Consider the following 16,325-nt stretch of genomic DNA (forward strand, 5'->3'; position numbering starts at 1 on the left):
TGATTTACCTGACCACATCCTCTCCGATCCGGAGTCAGCTTTCCTCTGCCTTAACCACATATGTTTGCTGTTCTGGACAGGCGTGGTTAAGGCAAAGGAAAACAGGGTCATTGTTCAGGAAAGGGTTATTCCGCTTTCGTGGACAATGACCCACGTTGTTCCCGCAGCATTCTTCAGGGTGCTTCCTGAAATAAGTGGTAGGGAAAGGGTTGGATGCTGTGCAACAGTTGGCTAGAGAAAATTAAAGCAGTGTGGGGCCAAGAGATAGGCACGAGTTGTCATGACGTGCTCAGGGCATAGTGGGATGAAGAAGTACTGCCAGATATGGGAGAGGGGCAATGCATAGCACTTTCCGAGGTACGTTTGATGACCGAGGGCTGTAGCTAGGGGTGGGTGCTATGAAATGTTATGGGGAAATGGCTCCTGGGGTTGGTGCCGGGGACCGGTCCACTGGGGAGGTAAGTTGAAAAAATTAGAGTGTATGGTATACCACGCGATGGATAGGTCGGTGAAATATTATTAAATAACACATTAAATAATGAACTAATAGTTCTCCTCCTGAAAACAAGGAAAATAACCTTGTTGTATAAACTTAAACAGTATTAGTCATTTCTTGACATTAAAATAATGCCCTTAATTATGCGGAAAGCAAACAAACACAAATGATGGACGGAATGCGGAACCCATCAAACATTCGCCCCCTGTCATAGATCTGGATATATTCCATCAATTATTTTGCTCACCATGCCACCCCAATTTGGATCCAGCCATGCCAGGCGAGGTCTTCCCATTTGTCACCATAAGTGCGCTGGGTATGCCCAGCCATGGGAACAGTCCAGCCCGAAGGGCCCGGCAAGGTCTTCCCTGGACCAGAAACAAGCATCCTGGGACCGGTTTCAGGGTATCACCCTTCATCAGCCAGGCTAGCTTGAATCCAGTGGCACAGTGAGCCCGGGACCCATGTCTGGGCATACCCGGCGCACTTATGGTGACAAAAGGGAAGACCTCGCCTGGCAGTTCGAGCTGGACTGTTCCCATGGGGAACAGTGACAAGACTGATTTGCATATGGCTGGTTCCAAACTGGAATGGCATGGCAAGCAAAAAAACTGATGGCTTAAACCCAGATCTGTGACTGGGGGTGAATGTTTGATTTATTCTGCATTCCGTCCCTCATCTGTTGTTTTTGCACTTAATAATGCTCCAGAAATAGGGTGACCAGGCGGCCCGGATTTGCTGGGACAGTCCTGGTTTTCCGCCAATTGTCCCTGCAGATTTCGGAAAATTTCGCTTCTGTCCCGGTTTTTGGAGGTGGCAACTGAAAACAGTGAAAGGCACTTTTTCAGGTGTTCTAAAGCTGAGCTAGTTAGCAGTTGTTATAAGTAAGACATTTAATTAAGAGGTAGGATGCTGGTTTTAAAAATTATATTTGATTTATTTTGATAGTGTCTCTTCTGTGTTCATATGTTGATGAGAGCTGTCATTTCACGCCCCTCTGTTGATGTAAGATGATTAGTCCTTCTACTATTTTTGCAAAATGTCGTGGTTTTTGCTTAACAAGATCTGGTCACCCTACCCAGAAAGCAACTACTAGAGATACTTGGGCCCATATTTATACTTTTTTAGTGCCGCATTTGCGTCATTTTTTGACGAAGAAGCGGCGTAAACTTGCAAAATACAATTGTATTTTGTATGTTTGCGCCGTTTTTGCATCAAAAAGTGGCACTAAAAAAGTATAAATATGGGCCTTGGTGCCTCACTACAAACTACCAGGAGTTGGACCGGTACTATTGAACACTCAAAATAACCAACATGCGGGGCATTGACAATGCTGGGCGGTGGAATCACCGTATATTAAGAATGTGAAACATAGGGTATCCTTTGAAATGAGGTTTTACCTGGAGAATTAGCAATTCTGTCCCCGATTCCCATTGTTATTCCTCATTTCTTCCAGCTATCCTAATCCGAACTCGGAGGCAAAGAAGCATGAGATTCATTGTGTTCTCACTGATCTTGTAATTCGAATCAGGCCTGCAATCCTTCTTATACGCCACATCGAAATTAAAGTGACTCTTCTACTTATGCCCTTGGTATTTCAAGATTCCACTATGAATGCTACAAGAATTCAAAAACATCTTTCCCTTGTCAACAATTTCTACATTAAAAAAAATGGTTTAATTTGCCAGAAATCACTTAAACAATTGTCCTAACTTGATTGAGATATATGTGGAGGAGAATAGAATAAAGGAAAAAGCAGTCCACTATGAAGTCAGCATGTTTCTTCTCTTTTTTTTCCTTGGCATTAGGTTTGTGATCACAATAAGTGCTACTAAAGGTTTGCATAACGTGGCATTCATTAGCAGAATAAATGATAGGCCGCATTTCTACATTATATCTGTAATTCTATTTGTATAGCACTTACTACCCCTGAAGAGGCGTTAAAGCTCACTACACTAGGCATAACACTGCTTCGTAACACAGGGTTAGTGGTTAGTTCAGGGTCCTTGATTGTTACAGAGGTTAGTCTTGATGATGACGATGAAGAGAGACGAGTTAAGTTTATTGTACCTGGACCCATAGTTTGTCGTGTTGGGACCACTTTCCCCCGGCGATACACTGAAAAGTGGCATTCTGTCCCACGTTTACTTCCACATTTTGAAGCCGCAGAAAATGGGGAGCTTTCCCTGCAGAGAAAAAAAGAAAAAGTAGCAGTGAATAAAATCCAATTTGTGAGCCAATTAAATAATACAAGGAAAATGTGTCAGTAATTGTGCCAGACAGAAGATATTGTAATATCACACCTTTTGGTTCCTCTGACTGATGTGTAACTACAAAATTCATCAGCTCTATTCACAATAGTTTTTAAAAGCTAGTTTTAATTGCCTTGTTCTTCTGAAGTTGTTTATTCAGATTTCACAGTGATGGAGAAGCTTAATGTGAAATTAGTGCAGGTTTATCATAGTAGTGACTTGTGTGTTGTTGGCTGTGGTGTCAGTTACATCGAGACTCAATGGATATCTTGAACAGTGACACCGGACTCTCCCACACGCAGACTGGTTTCAAGCAATTTATTTTTGGAGTGAAATCCGGTACAGCTAAGGATGCTCTCCCTTCACACACTCTTGCTCCCAAACTTTAGACCTTTTCTCTCTATCTACTCAGACTCAGTGGATGATAGAGCCAGCTCTTTTGAAAAAAGAGGGAACGATGGATTACTTCTGCACGTGTCACTACAACGAGTAATCTGCCAACTCTGTTATGCCCCCACCCCTCCAGTTTCACCCCAATTATGTGAAGAAATAAAATCAACGTCAGAAGAGCAACGGGTGATCTGAATAACCACTATAGTTGGTTACACAAGTTATTTCAGAGGACTTGACCAGGTTTGATATCAGACAACACCACGTACACTGGAAATCCCATGCAGAACTTTTGTGGCATAGCCCTGGGAAGGCCTTGCAGAAGATGTCCATGTCAATGTGGTACAGTAAAGCGACAAATGTAACCTTCACTTTCAACATAGACACATGAATGGCATCTGGATTAGGGAGTGTAGCACCTTTGTAGAACACTGTGATTCAGGAAATTAATGAAAGAATAAGGAACGTTTGCAAATCCTACAACTAATGTTTCCTGCCCCTTTCCTTACAAACTCCTTAGGAGGGAGGACAAGCAGAGAACTCTGTCCAGACACTGTAGCTGTGGTGATAGTAGTACTGGGAGCAGTAACAGAAATAGGAATAGACGCAGTCATAAAAGTATTGGTATGAGTAGTACAAGTAGCATTAGTATTTGTAGGAGAAGCAGTAGTAGGTGTGCTATAAGTAGTATGTGTAGTAAAAGGAATAGACGTTGTAGTGGAAGTAGTGGTGGGAGTAGTGTTCTAGGAGTAGAAGAAGCAATAGCAGTATTAGAGTAATAGTAGTAGTATTAGAAATAGATGTAGCAGTAGTAGATGTATTATTTGTAGCAGAACTCCTGTTATCATTCTTATATATTTACTCATTTGTTTTTTCAAATGAGTAGATATAGCTCCGCATTCTATTTTCTTTTTGAAAGGTATTGGATTTTTTCTATTCAATTAATGCAGACAAGGGCCTATTTCCTGTACTTACTCCCTACTAATGTTGCACATGCATGTATGAACAGAAGACTCAGAGACAGATATTAGCTATAACCAAACTTTATTGCGGGTGCCCTCTCAATTACACATTTCATTTACTTTGGCGGGACCATGACTGTCCATCCATGCAGTCGAGGCTGCCCTGCTACAAAATACTCTTCTCCGCTCCACATTTTGGATCAGTTCCCTGGGAGAGGAAGTGACATTCAGTACCTTGGAAAAGATTATGGGGGTCATTCACCGCCGACAGACCGGCGGTGCCCCGCAGGGCATTCTGACCGCGGCGCTTTGGCCGCGGTCAGTGCAGGAAAACCGGCGGTCTCCCGCCGGTTTTCCGCTGCCCGTCAGAATCCTCCAAGGCGGCGCAGCATGCTGCGCCGCCTTGGGGATTCTGACACCCCCTACCGCCATCCTGTTCCTGGCGGTTCGCCCGCCAGGAACAGGATGGCGGTAGGGGGTGTCGCGGGGCCCCTGGGGGCCCCTGCAGTGCCCATGCCAATGGCATGGGCACTGCAGGGGCCCCCGTAAGAGGGCCCCGCTTGTATTTCACTGTCTGCATAGCAGACAGTGAAATACGCGACGGGTGCAGTAGCACCCGTCGCACCTTCCCACTCCGCCGGCTCGATTACGAGCCGGCTTCATGGTGGGAAGGTCGTTTTCCCCTGGGCTGGCGGGCGGCCTTTTGGAGGCCGCCCGCCAGCCCAGGGGAAAACTCAAAATACCCGCCGCGGTCTTCCGACCGCGGTACGGTATTTTGGCGGCTCCCGCCGGGCGCGCGGTGACCGCGCCCGGCGGGAGTCAGAATGACCCCCTATGTCTTGTCGGACCCTGCTGGCATCCAATCAATCAATCACTGTTCTTGTAAGATCATTATTAATCAACTGTGAGGATCTCAAGGCGCTGGGGGGGAAGAATGGGTTCAGTCAAAGAGCCAGGTGTAGAGGTCCTTCTTGAATTGAGGTAATGAGGGTGATTGCTGGAGGTGTAGTGGAAGAGCATTCCAGGTTTTTGAGGTGAGGTAGGAGAAGGATCTTCTTTCAGCTAAGTTCTTGCGTATCCTTTGGGTAGTAGTGTGGGCTAGTTGGGCAGATCGGAGGTGTCTGGTTGATGTGTGGAAGGTTAGGCAGTGGTTGTGGTGCGCAGGACGATGTTGTGAAGGGCCTTGTTGTATGCATGCATGAGGAGCTTGAAGGTGATTATTTGGTGATCAGGAGCCAGTGAAGGTCCCTCAGGTGACTAGAGATGTGGTTGCAGAGGAGAATGTCCAAGATGAGTCTGGTTGAGGCGTTCTGGATTCTCTGAGATCCTTTTGGAGTGTTTAGGTGGTGCTGGCCATTGCTGTAGTCTAATTCGCTGGTGAAAAGCACTTGGGTGACTGTTCTCCTGGACTCCATCAGGATCCATTTGAAGACCTTTCAGTGCAGGCTGAGTGTGTGGAAACACCAGGATAAGACGGCAGTTCATTGAGAGCGAGGAGTCAAGGATGATGTTGAGGTTGCATGCGTGGTCAGTGGCTTTGGTGGGGGTTCCAAGTGCTGAGGGCTACCAGGAGTCATCCCGATCGTAGGGGGGTGGAACCCAGGATGAGGACCTCATTCTTGTTGGAGTTGAGTTTCAAGCAGCTATCCTTCATCCAGGCAGTGACTGCCTTCAATCCATTGTGGAAGTGGCTTTTGGCGGTAGTGAGCATGTCGTGAGAGAGAAGATCAGTTGAGTATCATCTGCAAAGGAGAAATTGTTGAGTCCGTAGTTTCTTATGATGTTAGCGAGCAGACCACGCAGGTGTTAAAGAGTGTGGGGCTCAGAGAGGAGCCCTGAGGAACACTGCAGCTGTTTTCTGTTGGTTGTAGGAAAATGGTATGATCCTGACTCTCTCAGTTTGACTAGTGAGGAAGGAGTGAATCCACTCTAAGGCTTTGCTGCGGATACCAGCACCGTGGAGTCTAGTGCAGAGGGTGTGGTGGGAGACGGTGTCAAAGGTGGCAGAGAGGTCCAGGAGGATGAGGGCTGCGGTTTTGCCTTGGTCAAGGAGAGTGTGAATGTCATCCGTTGCTGCGAGGAGTGGCTCAGTGCTGTGGTTGCTTCTGAAGTCTGATTGGAAGGGGTCCAAGATGAGGTTGCTTTGATTAATTTGGTGAGTGGGGCATTGAAGGCCTTCTCGATGACTTAGGCTGGGAAGGGGAGCAGTGAGGTGGGTCTGTAGTTCTTGAGGTCTGTCGGTTCACCCAAGGGTTTCTTCAGCAGTGGGTTGATTTCTGCATGCTTCCAGTCTTCTGGAAAGGTGGTAGACTCGATGGAACAGTTGATGGTGCGGCATAGTTGGGGGGTGATGGTGGCGCTAGCTCGTTGAAGATGTGGTGGAGGCATGGGTTTGAGGGGACTCCGAAGTGGAAGGTCTTCATGTTCTTTAAGGTGTTTTCAGTGGATAGAGAGGTCCATTTGTGCAGGGTTGAATGGGGACTGGATTCTTTGGGTATGGTGATTGTGGGTGGGGTGGGAGGGTCTTTGGTGGCAAAGCTGTCTAAAGTCTTGCAGTGGAAGAAGGTGGTGAGGTTGTCGCAGAGGTTTTGGGAAGGGGAGGTGTCTGTGGAGTCTGTGCTGGGTTTGGTGAGTTCTTTGATCACTGTAAAGAGTTCTTTGCTGTTGTGTGCTTTGGTGTTGATGTGTTCCTGAATGGCCGTTTTCTTTGTGGTTCTGATGAGGTGGTGGTATGCGGTGATGGTTGCTTTGAAGGCTGGGTGGTCGACCGTGGTCTTGCTGCTCCTCTGTCTTTTCTCAAGCCTTCTGAAGGTGCTCTTGGACTTCTGGAGGGCAGGGAAGAACCGTCTGATTTCTTGGGGTGTTGCTTGTCAGAGAGTTTCTTGAGGGGGGCCAGAAAGTTGACACAAATGGAGATCTATTGGTGGAGGTTGCATGCTAATGAGTTGGCATCCACGGTGGCCAACGGTGGTGTTTGGTTGATGGCCGTGGTTAGTTGGTCTTGATAGACCGTGTTCCAGCTCCTTCGTGGATGGCGGTGGACGTGGTGGTGTTTGGTGGGTTTGCTGAAGAAGAATTGGACGCAGTGGTGATCAGTCCAATGCAGTTTAGATGTGTCGGTGATGTGGATGTCTTTGCTAGCGGAAAAGACTGAGTCGAGCATGTGTCCTGCTGAGTGGGTTGGTGAAGTGACCAGTTGTTAGAGTCCCAGGGTGGCGAGGTTCTCCATTAGGGAAGATGTGTTTTGGTTGCTATGGTTTTTCAGGTGTAAATTGAGTTAGCCGAGGACGATGTAGTCCATTGAGGTGAGAGCATGGTGTGTGATAAAGTCAGCTACGGATCGGTGAAGGAAGAATGGGGCTCTGGGGTCTGTAGATGAGGGTGCCACAAAGGGCGGTGTTTGGGTTGGTCTGGATCTGGAAATGGAGGTGCTCCATGCCAGGAGCATGGTTGTCGGAGCTAGTAGTGAGGCAAAGGATTTTTCTATGAGTTATGGCAATGCCTCCACCTGGACGATTGATGTGATCCTTGTGTATGATATTGTAGCCATTGGGAATAGCTGTGATGATGTCTGGGGCTGAGGTGGAGGGTCATACAGGTTTCTGTGAGACAGGTGACATCTGGAGGGATGGAGTATAGTGGATCCCAGACTTCTAGTTGCTGTTTGAGGAGGGAGCGGGCGTTGAGGAGGATGCAGCTGAGGTGTGTGAGAGTGTGGTTGGAGGATCCTGTGTGCGGAGGCAGGAGAAGGCACAGTTGTGGCAGGTAAAAGGGATTTGAGTGTCCTTTGGTGATGAGAGGTGACATGCGGTGGATCATTTGGTGTTGAGGACGTGGAGGGTGCTGGTGCTGTAGTGATGAGAGGCATGGCGTGGGGACCGGGATCCGTGGCCCTGGGTGCGGTCTAGGTGCGGCTGCCATTAAGAAGGGCAGGAAGGTGAGAGGGCTGGTCAACTGGTAGGTGGGAATGTGGTGCTGAAAGGGGGGTAGGGCTGCAGGGACGGAGGGCAGCACAGGAAGAGGCAGAAGTGAAACAAGAAGAAACAAGAGAAAAATAGAAAAGGATAAAAGAAAAATGCACAACAAACAAAGAGAAAAATAGAGAAGGAAAAATAAAAGGGCAGAAGGCAAACAAAACAGAGACAGAGCTCACCAAAGGACCACCAGGGTTGAGTCACAGGTGGGAGCCTGCAGGTTTAGAAGGGACTTGAACACAGGAAAGCACGAACCTGAACGGCGCCAGGGCAGCACCAGATAGGTGGTGCTATGCGATGGAAAGCAAACAGTCGCTGACCGGTAACATGACACTCTGTTACCCTATGTTCCAGTCAGTAGTTATTGTCCTGGCACTTTAGTCATCTGAAACTTCAACCTGATTATTTGTACACTCCTTGATTACTAGTGAGCTAGACTACTGTGCAACCCCTCTCGTTCAAGTTACATTTGAGATGAGATTTTGCAGAGAAACAAACATACCATTGCTATCAGCTATTGAAATCATTAACTGAGCTGGCACTGAAGGAAGTCCAGTCTTGCATGTCAACTGCCTTCCAGAACAATTAAAAGCCATTCCAAGTATTTTCAGGCGCAGCTGTCAAATTTGCATCACCCGACCCTTAGCAGGAGCCGTACCCAACAGCAGAGATCCTTAGCGAGCGGCTAATTACTTGAACGCTCGCAGAGCATGGGGGGGGTGCAGCTGAAAGACGCGCAACAGGGCTCCAGACTCTACTCTTTCCATTATTATTCAATTAACGTAATTGGAAAACACATGGGCCCAAGTGAGTCATTTATGGGCTCGCCTTCAGCTTACTGGGTGCCCCCTACTGCCTGCAACGGAAAAGATGTTAATGTGCCTCCGAGTAGGCCTTGAGAAACATTAACGCAGATCACTTGGCTTTCTGTTGAGACTCGGAGAAAATCTATTAGTATGCATATATACTTCAGCCTGTGCATGGTCTCTTGGGTAATCTCCATAAAAAGTGTGTGTGTGGGGGGGGGGCGGGAGTAGCGGTGCAAAGATTTTACTTTTCTAAGGTACATGAATGCTGATATGTTTCCCACTATCTAACTCAACATCTCTTGTTGGATCATAGTCTTAAAATCTAAAAAACATGAGAACATTTGATCAGGATTCAGGAACCTTTAGGGGCATGCAGTCAGCACCTTCCAAGGGCCTGCCAGCTTTCGAACCGTATCTCCTTCATTATGGCTCAACATCATTATATCTCCGAATTCACGAGCTTACGTGACCTTAGCGCCACACCGTGGGAGGTGATAAATCACCTGTCTAGATAAAACAAGGAGGTTTTTTTTAAAATTTTTTTTATAACTAGGACTCTCGTCTAAAGGGATTGGATCACGTGAGAGATCATCCAGATTTTTGACACTTAATGATATGGTTCGGACTTAATGTTTTAAAAAATATTTGTACTTGCAGAGTGAAAGGTCTACAGAATAGTATCACTACACTAAAATCTGAGGTCCAAAAAGAAGATAAAGATGTTTTTATTCTCGATCCTTAACAATACCGTTATCGTTTCTGCCCTGGATTCTGATCATACGAAAAAATTGAAATATTAAGGCCGTTTTAAAGATTTTACAGTATAGTCCGTACTGATATATCGAAATGATTTGATAAAAGTTGTAAAATGTAAATCATATTGTAATCTTTTATCATCAGTGAAGTCCACATCAACATGACTTATAATCCATCTTCCCTGCTCTGCTCGTGTAGTTTTCAGAAGAACCGCACAGTTACCTTAGGGCTCAGTTTAGAGATAACAGAAACAGTTAGATCGTAGCAATAAGGAAAGGTTGGGAAATTGACCGACTAAAGACATTAAAGAAGGACAAGGTGTTAGATCTGGTCACGGACGCTGTAGTAGGACAGCAGTGACGGCATACAGAGACAAAATAGAAGGACTACACAGGAACATTACACTACGTGACCGAACAGATCAAAGTAAGACAACAAAGCCAGGTGCTTCTGCAAGTCGTCATATTTCAGAAACCTTGGTGTACTCAAAAGAAGAGATAACGCAGATATTACGTACACCCATGTTGCACAGCAATAACGTAATTTGGCTGGTTTATTTGAATGAAAAAAAAAAAAAAACTACAAACACCAGAAAGCAAAGGATTAATACAGGGCTGGATAAGATGTAATGTTTTCCTGTGAGACAAGGGAGAAGATTATGCAGAGGTGCATATGGAATGATGCACACCAACAAAATTGAAAAAAATGAGACCTGACAGTGATAAACGTGGTTAGATTGGCCAATAGGGCAATCTGGCAGGTGCCAGATATGAATAGTTTGTGTGGGCCGGGCAAGGGCAGGAAAATCAATAACCCAGTACACACAACTCTAGCCTAGGAGAGTGCTGTGCCTTGTATTTAACACCCAGTGATGAAGTCCTCTTCATAGGCGAATGCTTCTCCTATAAACCAAAGCCACTAGATGAATACATATTCCCACATCTCTCCACCTCCAACCCTCCAGCAGTGGAGAGAAAATTAGATATGTCTATTAGAAAGATGCTTGCATTGGAGATATGACTCTGCCAAGGTACTTAGTGGATGACAAGTAGCTCTCTAAATAAATGGTCCCGTGCCTCCTACTGGCCCCCCTGGTGACTGCTTGTTCGAACTGTTTCTTATCTTCCATGGTCTCCCTCCTGATTGCCATGGCATCTCTGTCACAGCACACCATGCCATCTAACACTGAGCCCCTGAGACATCCATCAGGCAACTACTTTGACCTCTGCCCCTTACCTTCCTCGTTTCCTTCTGCTTTCTCATTCCAACTCCTTCATTTCACGTCTGCTCCCTCCTTTCTCACTTATCAGATACCCTGCCTGGCTACTCAAAATACACTAACCCACCATTCAGTTTTGGGAGAAGGCCATTCTGTCATCAAGGTCCCCTTAATTACCTCATCTGTCTCCCCCTTTCCCTCTTCTTCCATGGGCGAAGAATATGTCTATCACAGTGCTATCTCCTAAAACTGTGTTTTCTGCAGATTGTGCATTAACCACGAAAATATAGAACTTAAAATATGAACTACAGACACCACAGGTCAGGAAGATATAGAGGCTAATGTGGCCGTGGGTTGCTGAGCTTTGCCACCTGCTGTACTTTGGAGATTTCCGAGTTCATTTATGCAATGCACACACAGCAATTTCAGAATCAAACACAAAGCCATGGAGACGTTCTGCGCCTCAGGAGAACGAAACCAGGATCATGAAGTGGCACCTGCAGGAGAAAATCTGTCGGCAGCTGTGTTTTAGTCCACCATGGGGCAGAGAAACATAGTTGGAATTTATAACAACTGATATTACATACAGTGATAATTTTAGATCCCTCATTGCATTTGAAACTGTAGACCATGCCTTCTTGCTCTTGAGACTCGCAGAGATGGCTGTGTTAAGTTATGTCTGGAAAATAGGTCCCAGACTCACGACAATAATTTTAAAGTGCTCCCAATCATTGTGTGGCATCTCAGGAATCATGACAATCTTTGCTGTTGTTCAACATATGTGTTCATCCCCCTCTCCAGTCTTATTAGAGCTTCTGCCTGCCAGGCTCTGTCAATCAATTCTCCCAGCCCGGAGTCCAATCTGGGAGATTGTCTAGCAGTCATCCAGCAATCGATGGTCCAAAATTGTTTGAAACTATATGCTGAAAAGACAGATTTCTTTCTCTAGGGCAATAATAAGATTCTTTGGAGTGACAGCCTGTGGCTAGCTACTATGGTAGAACATCCCACCTCAGCTCCCAATTCCTTGGAGACAGTTTTATTGATACTGTCCAGAGTGCCATGTGAGGGGTTCTTGGGGTCCAGGGCTAAACATATTATGAGCCCCTTTTTCGGAACAACTTTGATTTTCAAATCTTGAATCTGAAAATGAGTGATTGATTTACAAGTAGATGTAGGAGTGATATGAAGAAGATGGAGAGTGGTTCTGATACTAAAATCAAGAGTGATAGAAAGATCTCATTACCATGACAGGCCTTGGAGTGAGGAGGGGGAGAGGCTCAGTAATGGCCCATTTTGCACATTCATTAAAATGTCTCTGTGGTTTAAACTCAACAATTGTTACTTACTCTGTTTTAAGCCTTCCTGCTTACCAGCTTGCTAGGCCCCAGCATGTGTCAGGATTGCAATTAAGCTGAATTAGTTTGGTCACATCACCCAGGCAAGGAGGTATCTCCACTGGTAGTTGGTCAAGCACAGAATCATGTTGACGACCATCTAATCCACCTATAGTTTTTACATTTCTGGCTTGGTGAATCGTGCTTAACTATCAACCAAAGAGGACCCGAGGGTCGTAAACTAGTTCTTGCTACAGCAGCCTAGGATCAAAAGATCTCACTGGAGAGGGGTGTGCCTTTTACTTTCTGGATCTTAAATTGTGGAACCATTTCTGAACTTTATTAAGCAAATCAGTAACCATATGCCTTTTTAAGAGAGCACTTGACACTCTGTTGTTAATATTACCTTTTGAGTTTTGCTCCACCATGATTGCTGTTAGCACTGAGACCACCTGGTGGTATATGTGAACTTTATATATAAATAATCAAGACATCAATTAATTACTTAGAGAGGAGTAGTGTTGCTGGAAGAGCTTCATATATGATCATGCCATGTTACAGTAATAGTGGAAAATTGTGTGGATTTCAGAAGCGTCTGGTAACCAAATTAAGGATTTTTTCTCACAAGTTAGCTGCAGATTTGTAATCAGAGCGTAAGTGTCTGATTTAGATGGGTTACACCGTCACAACGGTGATGAGTATCCCGTCCGCAGAAATATCAATAATCATTATTTCCTAGCAGATTCATATTTTGGTGGATGCGATATCTGTCACGGTTGTGACAGAGTAGCCCGGCTGCCCTACGTGCCAGAGCTTGGAATCTTTCTACTGCGGAAAAACACTGACCAACTAACCCATTTTGCGAAATAAAGACTAGAAAAAAATGCTAACCATCTACCTAGAGATTCCAAAAACAGTTAATGCCCAGAAGATATCGTTAACAATACATATTATTGACAAACGAAATTCGTGAGGTTCTCTTAAACTTGGAACTGTGAAAAGCTAAGTCTGACCAGGACTTCTATACGCACTGTTTCTCTCTCTGTCTCTCTCTCATTTTAAGGTTCATTATTTCATTATCCACTCATTGCTGATAGGGGCACTAGAATCCTTTGGCGGGTGTTTTCTTTCAGTAAGTAATCAGACGCATTGTAACTTACATATCACAAGCTTATCCTTGCAACAAGTATTTTAACACTCTGATGTACCCTATTGAAGTTACCAAATACCGCAGGTTACACACTGGTCTCTACAGTAGATGGATTCCTATACAGAGTTATCATACTAGGGTAAGGACATGGGGCCGACATCTACGTATAAATTAACCACCTGTGAGTGGAGGTCGGACGTACACATCCGGGGCGGTTACAAACGCCCACTGAGCTGCATAGTGATAGAAGGGGAACCTTGAATTCAACGCAGCTCTGAGATCTTGAGGCAAATCAGGGAGTGCAATCTAATGTGACTGAGCTGGAAATGAGGAGAGGCCAAAGCAATGGTAGGAATCATCTCGTACTCAGAGACAAAAGTTACCATTGCAACGGGCAAGACAACTCATACGTGCACCCCATTCACTAAAAAATATAATGCTAATAGCAAGTGCACTGACCTCTTAAAAAAAAAATCTCACACTTGTAGCAAGTGGGCTATTTCTTTTTTTCAAAACGCCACACATAAACCAAATATCACATCGTGCCAAGCGTGACAAACCTCCAAATGCCAACATTTCCACCCAGAATACTACACCTGCTCCTTTCATTGTACAAAATCGAAAGAGTTTCATTAGTGAAAGCTTCGTTTGTTTCATTTTTATTTCTGTTAGACTTTGCAGGTTCTTTAAAGACATGTAACGCCCAGCGGTGTAACTCAAAACGATTCTCCCCACCCTACCACCTCAAAATGTCAAAATGTGATGAGGGGCCTCTGACTCTGCTATAGCTCACAGATAGTCAATGGTCTTGAATTGAATGGGTGCCTCCAGAAGGATTTCCAAAGTGGTCATTTTCTCAGAAAATGCATGGATTAAAAACGAGGTTGGGAGGTGGGGGGAGGAGACTGGTTTAGGGGACTGACAGTGAACTTAATTTCATGCCACAGGTCCCAGTTTACATTAGAGATAGGTGAAAAACTAGGCTCCACCAATGGAGTACTGTCCCAATTCCGTATTCCACTGAGTTCTTTTCTCACACGCGTCTCGTGAATGGCAAGCTGGTGAGCGCAAGCAAGAACTGGCATCCTCCAACACAATTTATGGTTGCCAAGAGGGCACCCAGTGAGATTTTCCCAACACTTGTGGTCACCTGTGGTTGTGACCATTTGCACTGGAAAAGCTGCCACTCGAGTAGAAAATCTACTTGAATGGCAGCAAAACCAAATCAAACAGCTGCACCCTTAGGAACGTCACATGGTGCCTTTGGTGCTCAGTGAGGAACAAGCACCGGACATTAAAAATCAGCACAAGTATTGTGACATACCAATTTCTGCCCACTCATGGAACTCCACAGAATCTCACAGAGTTTTTATGTAACTCTACAGAATTCTACAGAGTGACTCTCCGCGAGCTGCAATCACGCACACATCGAGCAAAGCTCCATAAATGCACCTCAGCTTCACACACAGCTCTGTAAATAAACTGCAGCCATGCTCTGCTTCAGTACCATTGCTGCTTATGCCCTGAAACCAGGCCAGACTCTAACAGAAAGTAGGTGCGGGACAAAAATAAAAGTGGCCGATATTAGTGAATCAGAAAGAAGGGGCCTATATTTCCATTTTGGGAGTTTTTAATTTATAAAGCCATGCTGTATAAGTGTTTTGCAAGGTATGCGACACTTAATCACAATGTTTGCTTTAATATCAGAAAAATTAACAGTAAAAACTGGCACAGCAGACCATGACACAGCCCACAAATAGTCATAAAAACCAGACCTCTCAGATCAGCCCTCTGGGCACCTCCTGATTGCCCCACAGGCCGTCCAACACTGAATGAGATGCTGGCTCATCTAATGCATCTGAAAAGGCCAAGTTATACCTAGCCCAGGCAAAGCTAAAGCAAATTATCTCAGATCTGACTTGTAGTAAAAACTGATCTAAGAAAAACCAACTCCCCTCACATAGAGACCTCATAGCATGAGGGAGCTCCTTTGAAATGCAACTCTCTTTAATATACTTCTGGGAGAGATGGCAACAAGTGTACTGCGTGGAACTTCACATGATTGTAAGTTGCACATGCAGTGAGAAGCTGATCGATTGTGAGAGACCCCTGAGGAGGACAGTGAAAAGAAAGAGGAGGCAGCAGGGTGAGGGAAATGAGTTCCTTTTCTTTTTTATATGTATACAGTTATCAAAATACAAGTCCACACGAACACACACTCCTCAGCCATGACAATTGTATGTATCATGTATTAACATTTATTTGGTCAGTCCTGACTTACCTTAAGCCTGGCACTCCTCTACCGATGAATAAGTCAACAGCTGGTACCAAGGAAACCTGGGCAGCTTGCGTGACCCAGGGTAGCAGAGGAGTCTAGCATGTTTCATATCCATACTTAGGGGTGAGAGCAGGGGGTATTTGTGTAAGCAGACTGGCCATTATGTCAAAGTAGCCAACTGGCTCTAAATTATATTAAAAAAACATTATATTCTGCACTGACATCCAAATTTAAGCACAATGCATTCTGAGGTTTGTAATCCTAAGGTTATAATAGAAAAATGACATACTGAGCCCAGACGTGCAAAATAATAATGGTTAAGAACCCTGTAATAATTTAGGTTCTGCAAGTGTCATGAGGCCAGTTACCTTTTTTGTATGTTCATTTATTCAACTAAACTTAAATTAATTACATCTAACGTTGAACACAACCTGGAGCTGGCTCTTGGCAATCTCATATCAAACCTTAATATGCACTCTTACAGTATAAAGTGTGTGCTTCTGTCAACAGCTCATAACATTAAGCGAAGTCCTCATACTGTTTCTGTGTCTGATGAGGTATGGCGCTACAAGATGAAAAAAGGATAGAGTTCTCGCCTGTCCTCCCACACGCCTCTCAGGACTAAGGAGTCCAAGATGCTCTAGTTCCAGTTCTACAGGCTGCCAGACTTCACATGGAGTAAGTTACCCTGGACCTGTGGGT

General features: G+C 45.0%; 1 protein-coding gene across 1 annotated transcript in view; it reads right to left on the reverse strand.

The window, feature by feature from the left end:
• The window catches only part of PTPRT (protein tyrosine phosphatase receptor type T), a 1,804,620-nt gene that overhangs the window by 1,277,194 nt on the left and 511,101 nt on the right, over nucleotides 1–16,325 (reverse strand). The window contains exon 5 of the mRNA XM_069243772.1: nucleotides 2,567–2,682. Within this exon, the coding sequence (XP_069099873.1) occupies nucleotides 2,567–2,682 (116 nt within the window). The remainder of the gene's footprint in view (nucleotides 1–2,566; nucleotides 2,683–16,325) is intronic.

Source organism: Pleurodeles waltl, chromosome 7, assembly GCF_031143425.1.
Source record: "Pleurodeles waltl isolate 20211129_DDA chromosome 7, aPleWal1.hap1.20221129, whole genome shotgun sequence".
In the NCBI taxonomy this organism is placed as follows: domain Eukaryota; kingdom Metazoa; phylum Chordata; class Amphibia; order Caudata; family Salamandridae; genus Pleurodeles; species Pleurodeles waltl.